We start from the raw sequence: 15,942 nt of genomic DNA on the forward strand, positions 1-15,942 counted from the left end.
GATCAGACCAAGACCATTTAACTCGCACTCGAGGAGACACAAAACTAGCCAAGGATAACCCCTGCGAGGTCTCTTAAAGTCCAGCCAGGAGACCCCGTCGTCTCCTGGAGGGGCTGGGATTTCCAGAGGACGACTGCCGGGCATTTCCAGGGGATCCCCCGGGATCCTTCGCGTCCCGATCCAGATCGGAGCCGGGGGCTCGGGCCGGATTTAGTTTCCAGAGAGAGAGGGCGTTCCCGGCCGCCCGGAGGAGAGCCACCCCTTTCATCCTGGGATCTCGCATGCGTCACCTATACGCACGACCGGGCCCCCGTAAGAGGATATGGCAATCAATTCAAACTAACCACTCGGCGAGGTAACTTGCGGAACCTCCGGGCCTCTCGTCCTGCCGCGTCCTGGCGCCTGCGACCCCCTTTGGCGTTGAGCCGTCGGTATAAATCAACGTTATTAGGGGCGTCGTATTCGCTGCGGTGCCCCCGGCCCGGTCATTTTGTATCAAATTATCCCGAGATATATCGCAGAGCCGCCCCCCTCCGGCCTCTGCCGGAGACGAAACGCCGTTCGTCATGACGCGGACGAACGCCAGAGGGGGAGAGAGGAATCCCGAGGAACTCGGCCGTTCTCTCTCTTATTCGAGGACCTTATTTGCCCCCGGAATAACGCCATCAAAGGGCCGCGATTAAGCCCGATCAGCTGACGAGGGGCCCCCCTTGATCGCCCCTTCGATCAGGGCTGCTTTCGAGATCTTCCGAGCCGATACTACGGAATCCCTCGGATTTCGACGACTCTCGAGGTTTGGATGATTGCGGAGGGCGGTGCGCCTCGAGTCGCGTAAATCGATTCAGAGGGTGTTAGCGGTGGGCGAAATCGGTCTTCGGCTTGGTTTTGGTCTTGCTGGCTGTGGCGGATCCCCGTAAGCGGACAAACAGCCGTTTAAGCTCCTCTTGTCAGGACAGATATCGTTGCTTCTTTTGTCATCTTGATACCGGGACTAAGCGTGAGTTGTGGTTATTTAAATAACGTGGATATTTATCTAATAGTCGATAGAGTAGATTTAATATTCAATGCAATATTGCATTTGTTCCTCGCTATTGGGTCCGTCGCAAGGGAGGGAATTCCTACGTCGCCTCTCTTCATGTCCGGGCTCGATTACCTTATTTCGTTGTTGTGGTTATTTAAATAACGTGGATATTTATCTAATAGTCGATAGAGTAGATTTAATATTTAATGCAATATTGCATTTGTTCCTCGCTATTGGGTCCGTCGCAAGGGAGGGAATTCCTACGTCGCCTCTCTTCACGGCGACGTCGTCGCAGTATCCTGGTTCGATTACCTTATTTCCTTGTTGTAGTTATTTAAATAACGTGGATATTTATCTAATAGTCGATAGAATAGATTTAATATTCAATGCAATATTGCATTTGTTCCTCTCTATTGGGTCCGTCGCAAGGGAGGGAATTCCTACGACCCGTCGTCTCTCTTCACGGCGACGTCGCCGCAGTATCCGGGCTCGATTACCTTATTTCGTTCGGTGAGCGGATTAAGAACGGGAATCGGATCACCGTAAATAACGGGTAGCTGTAAGGGTCGCCAGCTCGAGTTGCAGGCGCGGCCTCGTTGCGGCTGATGAACGAAATCGAGACCGGCCATGTTGATCGACGCCTGTTTGTCGGGCGCCTACCAGACTCGATTTTGCCCAACTAATCCTCGATTGAAAATCGGTTTCTTATTTATTTAGGCATTATTCTAGCATAGCGATCGATTCCCAGGTTTATCGACTCTTTTCCGCGGTGCGGTGCTCCAGTTTGGCCGGTTAATCATTACGTCTACCGCGTCACTTGATGGCCACCTTCGTGATCCCTATTCTATGTAAATCGGGCCAAATGGCTGCATAATGCGCGCGCCAATGCCGTCTGCCCTAGCTTTATAAGTTAATGCATAAATCTCGTTCGCTTTACGACCATGTATGTATGTATGCACGTAAAACTAGTCGATGCGGCACCTAGAGTCGCGGAATACGTGAATTTCGTTTCTGGCGGTGGATATGCAAAATTCTGTCGAAAGGTGACCACGTACGTAACGATAAGTCGTAGCGATCTCGAGTCCGTGCAGATATATCGAGCTCGTTTTCAGCGTCCATTTTTGCATTGGTTTATCGAAATAATTTATCGTTAGGTGTGCGGCCATATTGGATCTCTCGAGTCTTCTCGTCGCAACGATTTTTCGGCGTCGAGGAAGACACGCGCCGTTAACCTTAACGGAGGAATAAAGCGGTTCGGCGATAAAGGCGTAACGAGGGAGGGAAGGCCATTTTTCGGCGGGAAAATTCTCGGAGATTTCAGCCATTTCGTCGCTCGCGGTAGTATTCATTTTCTCGGTAACTCGGCGTCCGCGGTAGGGAGGCGCCTCGATATCTCGATATCTCGATATCTCGATATCTCGCGGAATCCCGCGATCGAGTTTCGCGTCGAACCCGGGGAGGATCGACGCTCGCCTAGAAGCGTCGGGGAAATTTAATAAAGGAGGTTACTGCCCTTCGGACACGTCAAGGCCCCGTTCCCGAAGGTCATATTCATTTTTACGACGTCTCACGTTTTATGCCGCCCCTCTCCCCCCGGGGAAGTTTGAGGTTACGGGCCGCCCCGGGAACCGCCGGGCGAAAGATTTGTCGGGGAACGCAGGCGGAACCTCGCCTTTTCCATCGGACACCGAAATTTATGTAATCACGCGCTGAGGATATCCGATCGCTGCAGCGTCGTGGTTTACAGCTTGTTAGCTGATCGGGGATATGTTGCACCGCGATGGCGAACTTCCAAGATGGCGGCGGCTGCCTTTCAGGGGAAGCCTACGCGAGGGGCCGAAAAATATTCCTCTTCCCTTCCGACGTTCCGATTCCGGATATCAATACACCAATTTAGAATTCATGTTGTTAGGTAATCAGAGAAATATTGCTCTTTGACGAATTTCCAAGATGGAAGGGTTCCAGGAATTTCCGATATCGGGGAGATGTTGCTCCTCGACGAACTTCCAAGATGGCGGCGGCAGACGCGAGGGCCCGAATGATATTTTTTTTCTGTTTCAACGTTTCGATACCGAATATCAAAAGAGCGCCGAGAAATGCACTTTCTCTCTTTTGACATTTCGAATCCAACGCGACATCCAAACACTACGGGATAAACCAGATCCTAGAAGGAATTAAACGACTCGGCTCCACTCTCTCGGCCGCCATCTTGGAATCCTTGATCTGCCCACCGGCCTCGACTGAACTTTCGTGTTTTTTTTTTCTCTCTATTTTCATTTGGAAATCGACGTTCACTCCAGTCGCCAAATTTGGGCTCGTCTCGTTAAACGGCGACGACGCAATTGGCGACTAATCCGTTCGGCGTAACTAAAGTGGAGCACACTTAAGGCCTGATTAAGGCTCCCCCGATAAACGCTTATCTCCGGAGGCCTTCCAATACGATTTTATAACCGACGCGTAATTAACGGGGCGATAACCGGCGTTCTTTTCTGGCAAGGTGGAAATGGAATATCAACGGGGGCGGGAAGTTATTTGGAATTTCGCGCTCTTTGGACGTGTAAAAAATGCACCCGCTGTCTCTTGAGCCAGCCGAGGGGAAGAATTGGGTCGAGCGGCGCACCCCGTGACGCGTTATTAAACAAATTACTTCGCCGCGTCATTAGCATTGTCCCGGCCTCGAGATATCTCGAGGCAAGTCGTTTTAATTATCCTCGAGTGCGAAAGCAAAGAAAGCCGCGATTCGCGAAAATAAGGTGCGCAGATTTATCTTAACGAGCGCCTGGATGCTGCCCCCTCCTCCTTTTTTTTTTTTTTTTTCGAGAAGCGATACCCCTCGGACAATAGGAGGGGGCGGAAAGGCTCTCTCTAAAGGTAAAAGATATCAATGCGAACTTGTTGGAACAATGCCCTCGCCGGATTGGTAATTATCCCGCTTCGTTTTTGTTGTCGAAAGGAGAATCCGAGATTCTGGAATTCTAATTTACTCGGTTCGAGCGCTGTCGCGAGACGTCGCTTTTAAGGCGGCTATTGGTAAATTATGTCGATTTCAAATCGATACGATTCATCGGTACGGGGGTAGTTACCTTCCTCTTTTTTTTTTAATTAAGACATCTGGTAAATATATGGGAAGGATTAAGAATTTCTTTCTGGAGATTCGACTACACCTCCCCCTGGGTGAAGTAGTGAGGGATATTCCATGGTACCGTGGAACAAGGACAGCAATTAGTTTGACAATGCCCTTTGACTCTTGTTAAGCCTGCTCTCGGGTAGTTTCAGTTTGTAGTTTGTAGTTTAATGGGACATTCGTAACCTTCGAGAATGATGTCAGATTCTGTGATGTCGGTGATTTATCCGTGAAGAAAAATTGTGGAAAATTGGAAAATAATGGCAACGCCACGGTGGATCGCAGGGCGGCGTTTCGATGAATATTTTATTATGGGATTTAAAAAATTTTTGAAAATAGAGGGGCGGTCGGAAAATCGTTATCAAAATGCAGGGACGATTTCGGGAGGCGAGGAGGAGGCACGTGTCTTAGGTGCACTAATGACCCAGGGATGCGGCCTGAAAGAAGTGTGGTGAATGAGCCCATCTCTATCTCCAGCCATAAAATTTCAATCATGCCATTGTGCACTTTTTTCCGCTGTATGCGGATACCCGGTATATGGGCCCCGCCATAATGGCTCTCCCGTGACAATACCGAACATTTACTTTGACAATGGGCTTAAATTTGCGTCAAGCTCCTCCTTCATCCCCTTTTCTATGCCCGACCCCATGTGCGGCTTATGTAATACGGACGCACAGGTGTGTACAGGTGCGCCGTACATGGACGGACTCGTCACATAGGGCTGAAAGAAGGCTCGCAAAAACCGTCCCGTTTGCTCGCGGGTTTAAGGTGAAGTGAAACATCCTTCAAATCAGTCGATTCGAATACAACACTTTTTTTTTAAGGGCATTAGGCCAAACTGTCCGAAACTTTGACACATCACTCCTGATCATCTAAGAATTGTCCTGACACATTCAAAATTTAGATTTATCAAAAAAATTTGTTAACTCAGTCCAGACCAGAACCAAAATGGCGTCGAGCTCTCATATTTCGATCAATATACAATTATCGAAGGCTCTGATATGAGAATCGAAAGGGTCAGGACAATTTTACGACAATTTAGAACACTCTGATAATTGATAAACTCGCATTTGAACGGGATAAAGGCAAAAAAAGTGTTGTATGCGCTTCTATGCTAAAACGATGGTAATACGAGGTCTCGGAGTGAAAATTTAATTAACCTGGAAATCAGAGATGGCGCAGGGGGTCTCTCTGCAATCAATTAGGGCCCCAGAAAGCACGAATCCGGAGGATTTCTGGAGTTTTACTTCGATTTCTTGATATATATTGTACCCCAAAACGACAAGTGGAGTATGCCATTTGGTGCAATATCCAATATAATTCGAGACAGCTGTCAATATAAAAACGAACGTCGGCAACGTAGGCATTTAGACAAATCTTCTATATCGACGTCGATCAAGTTCCTCGACGTGTTTCACTTTACCTTAATCACGCTGATCCGCTTAACTAATGCACCTCGAATTTTACGCGGTCGCGTAATCTCGGAAAAAAAAAAAGGGTGTAAACAGCGCGCCAAGTCCGAAACGTGTAAATAAGAATCGGTAATCCCTCTCCTCCTGTACTGAAATAGAAAATGTTCGTCGAACCAAGGAATTATTTCCTATGAAAGTACTAAACCGATGCTTTGTTAATTCGAAGAATGAATGAAAATAAATTCGATGCGACGTTTCTTCGAAATTCTGACGACGCATTCGAGGGAAGTAATTACTCTTTGAAATAAACATACATTTCTTCGGTGGGTTTTGCAACCTTGCGGAATGAAGCGCCGGTAAGTGGATTTAAATCCGGTGCTTAGATCACACCTTTTAAGTTCGAGCTTCCGTTGACGCGGTTCGTAAACTCGCGGCGGGGAAACGTATACACTGGGCGGTTTAATTGACACGTCTCTCGGCCGGTGTCAACGTCATCGACGTGGCAGCGAAGCGCGCCGTTGAATAGCGCCGGGCGTAAACGGATTATGTCGCGGTTATGCCTGCAAGCTACTTTTACTTTCCGCTCATCCGAGTTATCTGGCTCCCCGGAAGGAACGGGATTAGCGGGAATTTTAACGGTTTGGAGGTTAAGACTCCCGCCGAGAGTGTCCAAGCAAAGGGACTAGAAAAGCAGCCGCTTTGGCCGGGAGCACTCCGACGCGAAGGGGGAATACCGTTCGCAAAAACGTGAAAGATTAGTAGTCACCCTCCCAAAAAAAAAAATAAATAAAATAAAATACAGGGAAAAGAGAGGAATACCGGGGAAGACTTCAAATGTCGGAGATTAAAGGGGGGTGGAAAATGTACGCCGGTGGATCGAGGGCTAGAGGGAAAAGGACGATGTTGGGTTATCTCATTCGATTTATTGAGTCGCTAGACGACTCGCTTAGGGTAAATACAAATAATAAGCGACGCCTCGGTTCCAGCTACGTCCAACGACGGCGTTACGGGGATGCCGTTATACAAGAGAACGGCCTCTCGGGTCGTGACTCCGGGGGTCGCTGCGGAACGCCGCGCGGAGCTCGGTGGGGTGGTTGCGCCGGGTTGCGTAAGCGCGCGCACACTGCACGGAGGCAGCGCAGGGACTGCAACATGGGCCGCGCGGGGCGAGGGGAGGGGGGCCCCGGCCCGTGCCGTGACACGTGATCGCGCGGTGCCACCTGGCGCTCCTATTGGTCCGCCGTGGTCACGTGTTCGAGCCTGCCATCGGCTGCCAGCCCTGCGCCCCCAACCCCTCCCCGCCCCTATCCCGCTGTCTTTTCTGTCATGCCCACGCGTGTCCCGCGTCACAATGCGCGCGGCCGTCCCCGTGGAAGGGTCGGGTCGGCGGGGTGCCCCCGGATCCTTTCGACCGCGGGACAAAGCGATCCGAAGATGTGCCACCCCCCTCGCCCCGAGAGGTGCACCTGCGAGTCGTGGGGTCAGCCTCCACCCCTGATCGAGTATCGATCGCGGGCGAGATCTTCCGAAACCTCTCTCTCTTCCTCGTACCCCTTGCATAATGACCTCCCTGGGGATTTATATTTTTACTCTGTATTTTAGTATCATTGTTAGGGTTTACAGTACTCGCTTTGTTCACCTGGTCTAACTTTGTTACTACTACTACGAAGTAATATTTAATTCGATGAGTAATTACTTATACTGAAGTGAGAATAAATTGGATGGAATGTTTCTTTGGAATTACGTCGGTATGTTCGAGTTTGAGAGGAATAATTCTTTGCATTAATGAAGGATTTCTTTCGTTCAATGAATTATTTTTTCTTTGTCGCTCTAGATCGAATTGCGCTCTTGGGGGCTGATACCTAACCTCTGAAAAAATTCTCTGCCCAGAGAATCTCGCATTCGAGACCAATGCGTGGAACGAGGGGGCTGGGAAGTTTGAAAAGTTTCGCGCCGCCCGGTGCGCGCGATTAGCTCGGGGATCGAGAGATCGATTCCCGATCGTCGCCGAGACTCTCGTCGATCATCTCGCGGAAGTATTACTCGGGGAGAGAACTCGGGCCGATCCATCAGCGCGCATTCGTAATGTGCGGGGGACCGATCGATCATCGCGCTCGCGGGTCTCGTCGTCCCTCCACCCTCGGGGTCTTTTCGCTCGGCGATTCCTTTCGGTTTAATTTCTTTCGCCGGCGATCCCCCGCCTACTCGGCTTCTCCCCGGAACTCTGAGGGAATTTGTTAACGAGCCCCGAAATCAGCCGATCGCGGCTAACCTCAAATCGCGCGATCCACTCCATCTTGAATGGAAACCGAGCTCCATCAAAGAGGTTAGGTTTCATCGCGTAGTCGTGTCGATAAATAGGGCTAAGTCACGAATGCAAGAGATCTTTCTCCGTTTTCGGACGATTTCTTAACCCCTTAACCATTTTTTGTGAATATCATAGCCTAGGGTCTGGTCGGTGCACAATTAATGTTACATGGCACTTCTTTTATTTACCTTGTAGTTACCTTTAATCGAAGTTAATAGCGAACGGATTTATAATCGATAGCGGACAATGGCGATATTAAATACCACCAAGGGCTTGTCTTCCTCGTCGAGAATGAAAGGAAAAAAAAAAAAAGAAAGAAGAAAATTGGTTAATCGACGAATGGCCGTTCTTGCGGGCGACTCGGTAAGGACACCGTGGTAAGGACGCCTCGCGGGAGATGCTGAAAGGCCCTTTCGGAGTCAATGAAGGATTTATCTCGTGTCATTTGCATACGTCCCGAGAGCCGGGTCGGAGCAGGCGTTGCGCAATCCATCCCGGGGATGTGGACGATCCGAGCCCTGGGGGGGAGGTTACGTGTACCTCGCGGTAAAGAAGGACCAAAGGGCCGACTTTTCCCCGGCATTGCCCAGTAATCATCCCGGCTAACTAATGGGGTGATTAGGAGCGATTTTCCTGCTGGATTAGCGCCGATCGAAATTGGAATTTCGTTAACGGTAACGTAATGGCCGCTCGCAATGAGCGCTTTAATGGCGCGCCGGGGGTGCGGACGCTACCTGCCGCCAAATCAGGACGAAGTGCTCGCATAATGAGAGTCGCCTATTCATTCGGGGGTAAACCGCACCCCCGGGGGTCGGTTTAACTAGTTTTTGACTAAACTGGCCGGTTATCGCGCCCGGTTATCTCCCAGAGAGGTCCGATAGGCGAGGCGACGACTCGCGATTCGCGCCCCCCAGATGACGGGGAAGGCTCGTTCGTCGCAAATAACGGATTATCCGGAGGGTGTCAGGTGCCGGTCCAATCTGCGCCCCGTTCGATTGTATTATTCGCTCAACCCGGTAACCGATAACGCGCTTCAATCCGGGCCGGGGTCGCTCGAAACGCGATTTGCCGCCAGGACTGTCTTCACCGCGCTAAACCGCGACGGGGGGTGCAATTCTGATAAGGCAAAGTGGGCCAAACGAGAACCCCCCCCGGCTCCGGCAAATTGCCCGGGAATTTCAAACCCGCGCACCTGGTTACTCGGAGCCGAGGACTCGCCTTAGAGATGTATTATATCACGGAGGAGACACGTCGAGGGTGGAGATTAACGCGCACGTTTTCGAGAAAGAAAATCTCCGAGTCGAGGTGTTTACGGTGGAGGGGAAAAATTGCGGGGCAAACGGGGGGAGATAAATGCGAGGGAAATAATCGCGCGTATAGGAGAATGGATGCACGGGTGTTAATATTAAAATGTACGTTTCGGAGTAGAAACAATGAAGTGTGAATATTCAGGTATAATGGAACATAAATATGGCAGGGTAAATAGTGGGAATATGAATAATGGAGTGCACTTATTGGAGGAGAAATACGGAAACGTTCGTTTTGGTGCACAAGTCATTTAAGGTGAAGTGAAACACCCTTCAAATCAGGCGATTCGAATACAACACTTTTTTTTTAAGGGCATTAGACCAAACAAAAAATACTGTGCCGAAATTCAATTACCCTGTTGTAGATACTTACAATAAGCGGAGACTGTCTACGATAAATGAAACTTTTGCACCCTGTCTTTGAGAAACGTCCTTCCACTTATTACAAAGAAGCCAATATATATGGATCGTTCATGAAATTAATTAAGGCTTCGGAAAAAATAATTGTGTGTATAAATTCATTGGATGAAATGATTAATTTACGAGAGAAAAATTGTTAAATTAATGCTATGGTGTTTTCGGTATTTCTATTCGAACAAAGAAGCCAATATATATGGATCTTTCATGAAATTAGTTAGTCCGTCAATTTGACGGATTTCGTAGATATAGGTATACTACATACAGATTTTAAAAATTAGAAGGCTCATGAAAAAATAATTGTGTGTATAAATTCATTGGATGAAATGATTAATTTACGATAGAAAAATTGTTAAAATTAATGCTATGGTTTTTTCGGTATTTCTATTCGAACAAAGAGGCCAATATATATGGATCGTTCATGAAATTAGTTAGTCCGTCAATTTGACGGATTTCGTAGAGATTGGTATACTACATACAGATTTTAAAAATTAGAAGGCTTAGGAAAAAATAATTGTGTGTATAAATTCATTGGATGAAATGATTAATTTACGAGAGAAAAATTGTTAAATTAATGCTATGGTTTTTTTTCGGTGTTTCTATTCGAACAAAGAAGCCAATATATATGGATCGTTCATGAAATTAGTTAGTCCGTCAATTTGACGGATTTCGTAGATATAGGTATACTACATACAGATTTTAAAAATTAGAAGGCTTAGGAAAAAATAATTGTGTGTATAAATTCATTGGATGAAATGATTAATTTACGATACAAAAATGGTTAAAATTAATCCTATGGTTTTTTCGGTATTTCTATTCGAAGTTTGAATTCCGACAAATTGACGGGTCCCGTGAACCTAGTGTTAATTAGACGAGTAATCGCCTCTTATCGGGCCTGCACTTTGCGCCTCGATGTTCCCGATAATCGGACGAATAACAATGAAATTTGTTTATTGTTCCAGACGGTCTCGATCTCGATGTTATTGCGGTACTCCCACCACCAGATCTTCATCTTCATCGGTAAGTGCACAAGGCCGGTCGGTCTCTCTCTAGCCCTGTTATCGCTGCATTTCGCGATATCACCGATCGGTGATAAGGAAACGTGCCCTGGGATTGCACTCCCTAGAATGCGGCCCGGATTCGGGATCGAACCCGTGACGCTGCTATGCATCGAATCGATTTATCCGGGAACGTCAGCGGTTCGATAATCGAAGTGGCCGGTCAATATTTGAACTATCCTCCGGATCGATCGCTCGATAAGGGGACCAGTTTTTTCCCTGGTTTCGACGGAGCCAACGGTGCGTTTATCGGTCCCCTGTCCAACGGGTCAATGACCGATTGCGACGATCCCCGCCCGAATCGCTGACATCTCTGATAATCGCCGGACGTTACGTGGATTTCTATTAAAAAAAAAAAAAATACTGATTATCGGCCCCGATACGCCGTGCCACCGAGGAGAGGCTTCCTATTCCTTTTTTTTTTTTCCCCTTCGGTGCGAATATTTGGACGCCATCCAGATGGAAAACCGCGGGAGGATTAAGAGGAGGCTTGGGGGCCGACGACCCCCCGCGAAGAGGGGCTAATGTTAAGTCCGCCTTTTCGAGCACGTACGGAAGAAAAAAAAAGAAAAGGAAAACCCGACAGATGCGAGAATCGATACTTGGGACACCCTTCGCTCCTCTTTTATTCCCATCGTTGTTAACACTTGCGATGATCTGCGAAGAGATTCTCTACCTGGACGAACTTCCTTGGTTGAATTTTTTTAGGGGTAGTTTATACAGCGCTCATCGTCGAAATTGACATTTTTGAGGTTATGCTCGAATACGTCCAAAGAGGTGTCAGGGAGAGTAATGGAAATTCCTTTAAATCGAGGATATGATTTTTCCTCTCAATGAAAAGATTGTTCCTTGCAATTATACATGGTCCAAGCAACAATGTATATGTCGACAGTGATTGTTTAAGTTAATTAATCTTTATTCTCGGGGCGAGTCGCGAATCGATACGTGGGCGACATCCTCCGTGCCGCTCTTCCTCCTATCGTCATCGGTGATTAAACGACATCCTTCGCTCCTTTTATTCCAATTGTCATCGATACTCGAGATATTACGCGCTATGGGCAGATGTTTAGTCGGAAACACTTGGGTCCATTTATTCCTTTTTTTTTTTTATTCCCATCACTTGACGCTCGCGAGGTTGCGTGTAACCGGCTGGACAAGATGGCGGCGCGTTTCGTGCACGCCTCCAGATAGGTCGGAGGACTATTATTAACCCGGCCGTTACGCAACGTTCAGGGTCAGTAGTAGTTCATTTCTTTTCCTGCGCACTTACGGTGACTTAATCTGTCATCAAGTGCACGGAAGGAGCGCGTCGATGCGTTTTAGAGGCCAGCCAGTTCCGAGTGGCGCAGTGGGACTCCGGGACCGACGCGGAGCGGCCGTGTGGCAGCGGGTCCATTGCGGAATTCTCGAGAGAATTCCCCAGGTGTAGGCCGCAGACAATACCGAATTCTTCATTCTACGTGGAAACGCCGAAATTACCCCGACTCGCGGGCGTAGAAATTGCGTCGCAATTGAGGACGACGCGTTCGATGCGACTCAACTCGACAGTGATACGAAATCGGTGCTCAGTCCGTAAAAATTAATAATCAATACGATCGCACTCGGCCGCATAGATTGCCGCGGTCCATTTGCGCAGAGTGATAAATCCCGAGATAAATCGGGTACCTCGTATTATTTTTTTTTCAATTTTTTTTATACCGCGCGGGGTTGATATCTCGAATGCATTTGGCGCGAAACTCTACCGAGGTCCTCGAGGGTGGGGTTCTTAGGTTAGGCGCAGGACGGAATCCTTCTGGGAGGGACTCGGGGATTTTTTATTTCGCCGGTTGATGTAGTTTACATTAATCTGGGATTTTTATCCCTACGGATGGATCGTGTTTCAGGTTAACTCGCGTTTTTCCCCGGTTTCCATTCCGCGATATCGAGCAGGGCGGCTTTCCCTTTACGTCCTCCTGTGTACCAGGATTCTCCGGTGTCGCGGACCAATAATCATTCGAACCTGCCTCCCGGTTACGTTTCAATTAATTTTCGTTTGCCGAACCAACCGGACGCTGTTCACCCTGGCCGCGGGGTCCAGGGCGGACCGCGCAACCTGCGGATGAAAGTTGACGGGGATGTACTCTGAGGGTCGTGGGATGGTCGCCGAAATTTCTCAAATATGGAAAATCGGGGGGTACCATTAACGGGGGAAGTTACCTCCGAGAGGTGAAGAGTCTCCGAGGGGTCGTAGAATTTTCTGCGAATTTTTTTCATCGCCGACGTCGGCTTTACTCGCCCAGGAATTTCGGTATCTCGTATCGCAGGCTGATAAACATTCCGAATTCGCGGCTCGTGTCGCCTTGGGGGGAGAAAAAAAAGGTAAAGGAGATCTGGGTCGACCGAGTTCGTCGACGTCTTTGTTTCGGGTCTTTCGTAAATCACCGGTTTTTCTCACCGCGCCGCGCGTTTCGTTTCCGATAACGACTCGGCGACGAGGGAGCTCCTTCCCCGGCCGAAGTTTGGACACGTGACGAGGATTCGACGGGTCACGGAGCAGGTGTCGATATATTTGGCCACGTTAGGAAGAGGTAGCCATTCGCGATGGAGCCGCTGCTGGTCGCCCTCGTGCTCGCCCTGGGAGTCGGCCTCTTCTACCTGGGAGCCATTCTGCATCGCCAGTACACGTATTGGAGGAAGCGAGGCGTTCCCTTCGTCGAGGTCTTCCCGTTAATCGGGAACAATGGAGCCGTGCTGCTCAGGTTCAAGACCTTCCCCGCCTTCATCGAGGACGCGTACTACCGATATCCTGGGGCCAGGTACCAGTGATGGGCGGAATTGGCCTTGGTCTTGCACTTGCGGCTACATTTGCAAGGCCAGGACCAGGACTTGCAAGAGGTGCAAGGTCTAGACCATGACCTAGACCCGATCGTATTTGCATAGTCGAGACCAAGACCAAGACCTAGACTTGACTATATTATTGGAACCGAGACCAAGACCAAGAGACGTTTTGCTCATCGCTACCAGGTACCACGGGCTCTTCGACTTCAACAGCCCTGTGGTGATGCTGAGGGACCCGGAGCTCATCAAGGACGTATGCGTGAAGAAGTTCGATCACTTCCCGGACCACCGGACCTTCGTCGACGAGGAGATGGACCCGATCTTCGGCCGGAACGTGTTTTCCCTCCGCGGGGACCGCTGGCGGGACACGAGGAACGCCTTGACCCCGTCGTTCACCGCCACCAGGATGAAGTTTCTCTTCCAGCTGGTCTCCAGGTGCGCCGAGGGGTTTGCTCAGTACCTGGCGGACCACCCGGTCGACGAGGTCGAGGCCAAGGACGCCTTCACCAGGTACACCAACGACGTGATCGCCACCGCCGCTTTCGGGGTCGAGGTTGACTCCATGAAGAACAGGACGAACGACTTCTACGAGAGCGGCAGGGACACCGCCAACTTCGGCAGCATCCCGAGGGTCATCAAGTTCCTCATCTTCAGGGTGTGGCCGCGACTCCTCGGGTACCTCGGGGTGAGCTTTCTTTCGGCTAAGTCTACCCGGTTCTTCAAGGACCTGGTGGCCGACACGGTGGAGCAGCGCCAGAGGAAGGGCATCGTCCGACCGGACATGATCCAGTTGCTGATGCAGGCCAGGGATAAAGAGGGAGGCCCGGAGATGTCCATCGACGACATGACCGCTCAAGCCTTCATCTTCTTCGTGGCGGGCTTTGACACCACCTCGACCCTCCTCTGCTTCATGGCTCGCGAATTGTCGCTAAACCCCGACATCCAGGAGAAGCTGCGCCAAGAGGTCGATCAGCTGGTCGAGTCTGTCGACGGGGACGAGGAGGGGGTCACCTACCAGACCCTTGGGAAGTTGAAGTACATGGACATGGTCATCTCCGAGACCCTTCGCAAGTATCCCCCCGCACCCTTCTTCGACAGGCTCTGTTTAAAGCCCTATGACCTCCCAGCATCCATGCCAGGGCACCGGCCGATCACCGTCGATCCTGGGACCGTCATCTGGGTGCCGATTTATGCCTTGCATAACGATCCGCGATACTTCCCGGAGCCGCAGAAATTCCATCCTGAGCGATTCAGCGAAGAGAACAAGGACAACATCCAGCCTTACACCTACATGCCCTTCGGCGTAGGGCCCAGGAAGTGCCTGGGCACGAGATTTGCCCTGATGGAGACCAAGATACTGTTTCTTCATCTACTGAGGCGATTTGTCATCAAGCCGACCCCGAAGACCCGGAGGGAAGTGGTCTTCAGCAAGGCGTCCTTCAACATGATGATCGAGGGCGGGTTCTGGGTCAAGTTCGAACCCCGCAAGATTTAGGAGATATTTTAATTATTTAATACACTGATATGCGCTTATTAAAAGGGACCTTCGCGTTACTTTCCTTCGATTGCTGCGTGGTTCTAGTGACATTGCGATTTTCCTTTTTTTATCCCCATTTTATACGACTTGGGCCAGAGGGCATGTTGCGATCTTAGGATTCCGAGGAGCGACTGGATTTACGCGTAAACCGGAATCGATGCCGTGTTGCGCAAGTTATGATAATAACGAGTCGCGAGACCGTGGACCTAGGGAAACTGCGATGCAATTGATAGTTAATTGGGATAATTGGTACCCAATGTAGTCCTTGGTGATGACGCACAGAGAGCACTCTCTGGAGTTGTATTTACTGTAGGAGCGTTGTTTTTCTATTTAAGGGCATCTGGGAATGCGCTCTTATTAAATGCTGGAGGGTGATTTTGTCGGATTTTTTCATCCCACTGTTTTATTAATTACTGCCCACGTCGAGAGGCGTGCGGTCTGGCCCTGTACAGGTGCATTATGTTTGTACAGTGCGCTTATGTTTTTTTTTTTCCCCCTTCGTCAGAAATTCCTGTTAATGGCAAAAACCTTTTGCAAGGGGCGTTCGATCCAAGGGACGCTTCGTGGGCTTTGTAAGGGGAGGTAGTTCCTTCTTCGGCAAACAGTATCGGCGATTGATCCAATTTCACCTCGTTTCTCTCCTCCCCCCTTCTTCCGAAAGTCCTGTCTCGAATTTCCGCAAGTCGAAACCAATCAAGGCCAAATATTGTCCGACTGAGGCCTGGTCTGGGCGACGGTTGCATTCTCCATCTCGCCTCTTTTAAACTGAGGGAAAACGAGGATAACCTTAAAAAAGCCGGAGAAAAATGCAGCGCGGAAAATAAAACATGGCCGCCGATGACGCGGGGCACAGCTGCGCATCTCTCCCGCCTCTAAAACCGAGAATCATGAAAAAAATGACACCCTGGATTATTATTAATCGCCCGGTTACGGCGCTTATA

General features: G+C 49.5%; 2 protein-coding genes across 4 annotated transcripts in view; both read left to right on the forward strand.

Moving 5' to 3' along the window:
• The window catches only part of LOC105696302 (membralin), a 77,998-nt gene that overhangs the window by 4,121 nt on the left and 57,935 nt on the right, over positions 1 to 15,942 (forward strand). For all 3 annotated transcript variants that reach the window (XM_012418681.2, XM_023433217.1, XM_012418682.2), the window contains exon 8: positions 10,552 to 10,609. In XM_012418681.2, the coding sequence (XP_012274104.1) occupies positions 10,552 to 10,609 (58 nt within the window). The remainder of the gene's footprint in view (positions 1 to 10,551; positions 10,610 to 15,942) is intronic.
• Positions 11,951 to 15,376, forward strand: LOC105696303 (cytochrome P450 9e2). Its single transcript, XM_012418683.2, has 2 exons — positions 11,951 to 13,442; positions 13,651 to 15,376. The coding sequence occupies exons 1-2, from the start codon at positions 13,228 to 13,230 to the stop codon at positions 14,957 to 14,959; spliced, it is 1,524 nt and encodes a 507-aa protein (XP_012274106.1). The 5' UTR covers positions 11,951 to 13,227; the 3' UTR covers positions 14,960 to 15,376.

Source organism: Orussus abietinus, unplaced genomic scaffold (genome assembly GCF_000612105.2).
Source record: "Orussus abietinus isolate OABI.00-Male unplaced genomic scaffold, Oabi_2.0 scaffold37, whole genome shotgun sequence".
Classification (NCBI taxonomy): Eukaryota; Metazoa; Arthropoda; class Insecta; order Hymenoptera; family Orussidae; genus Orussus; species Orussus abietinus.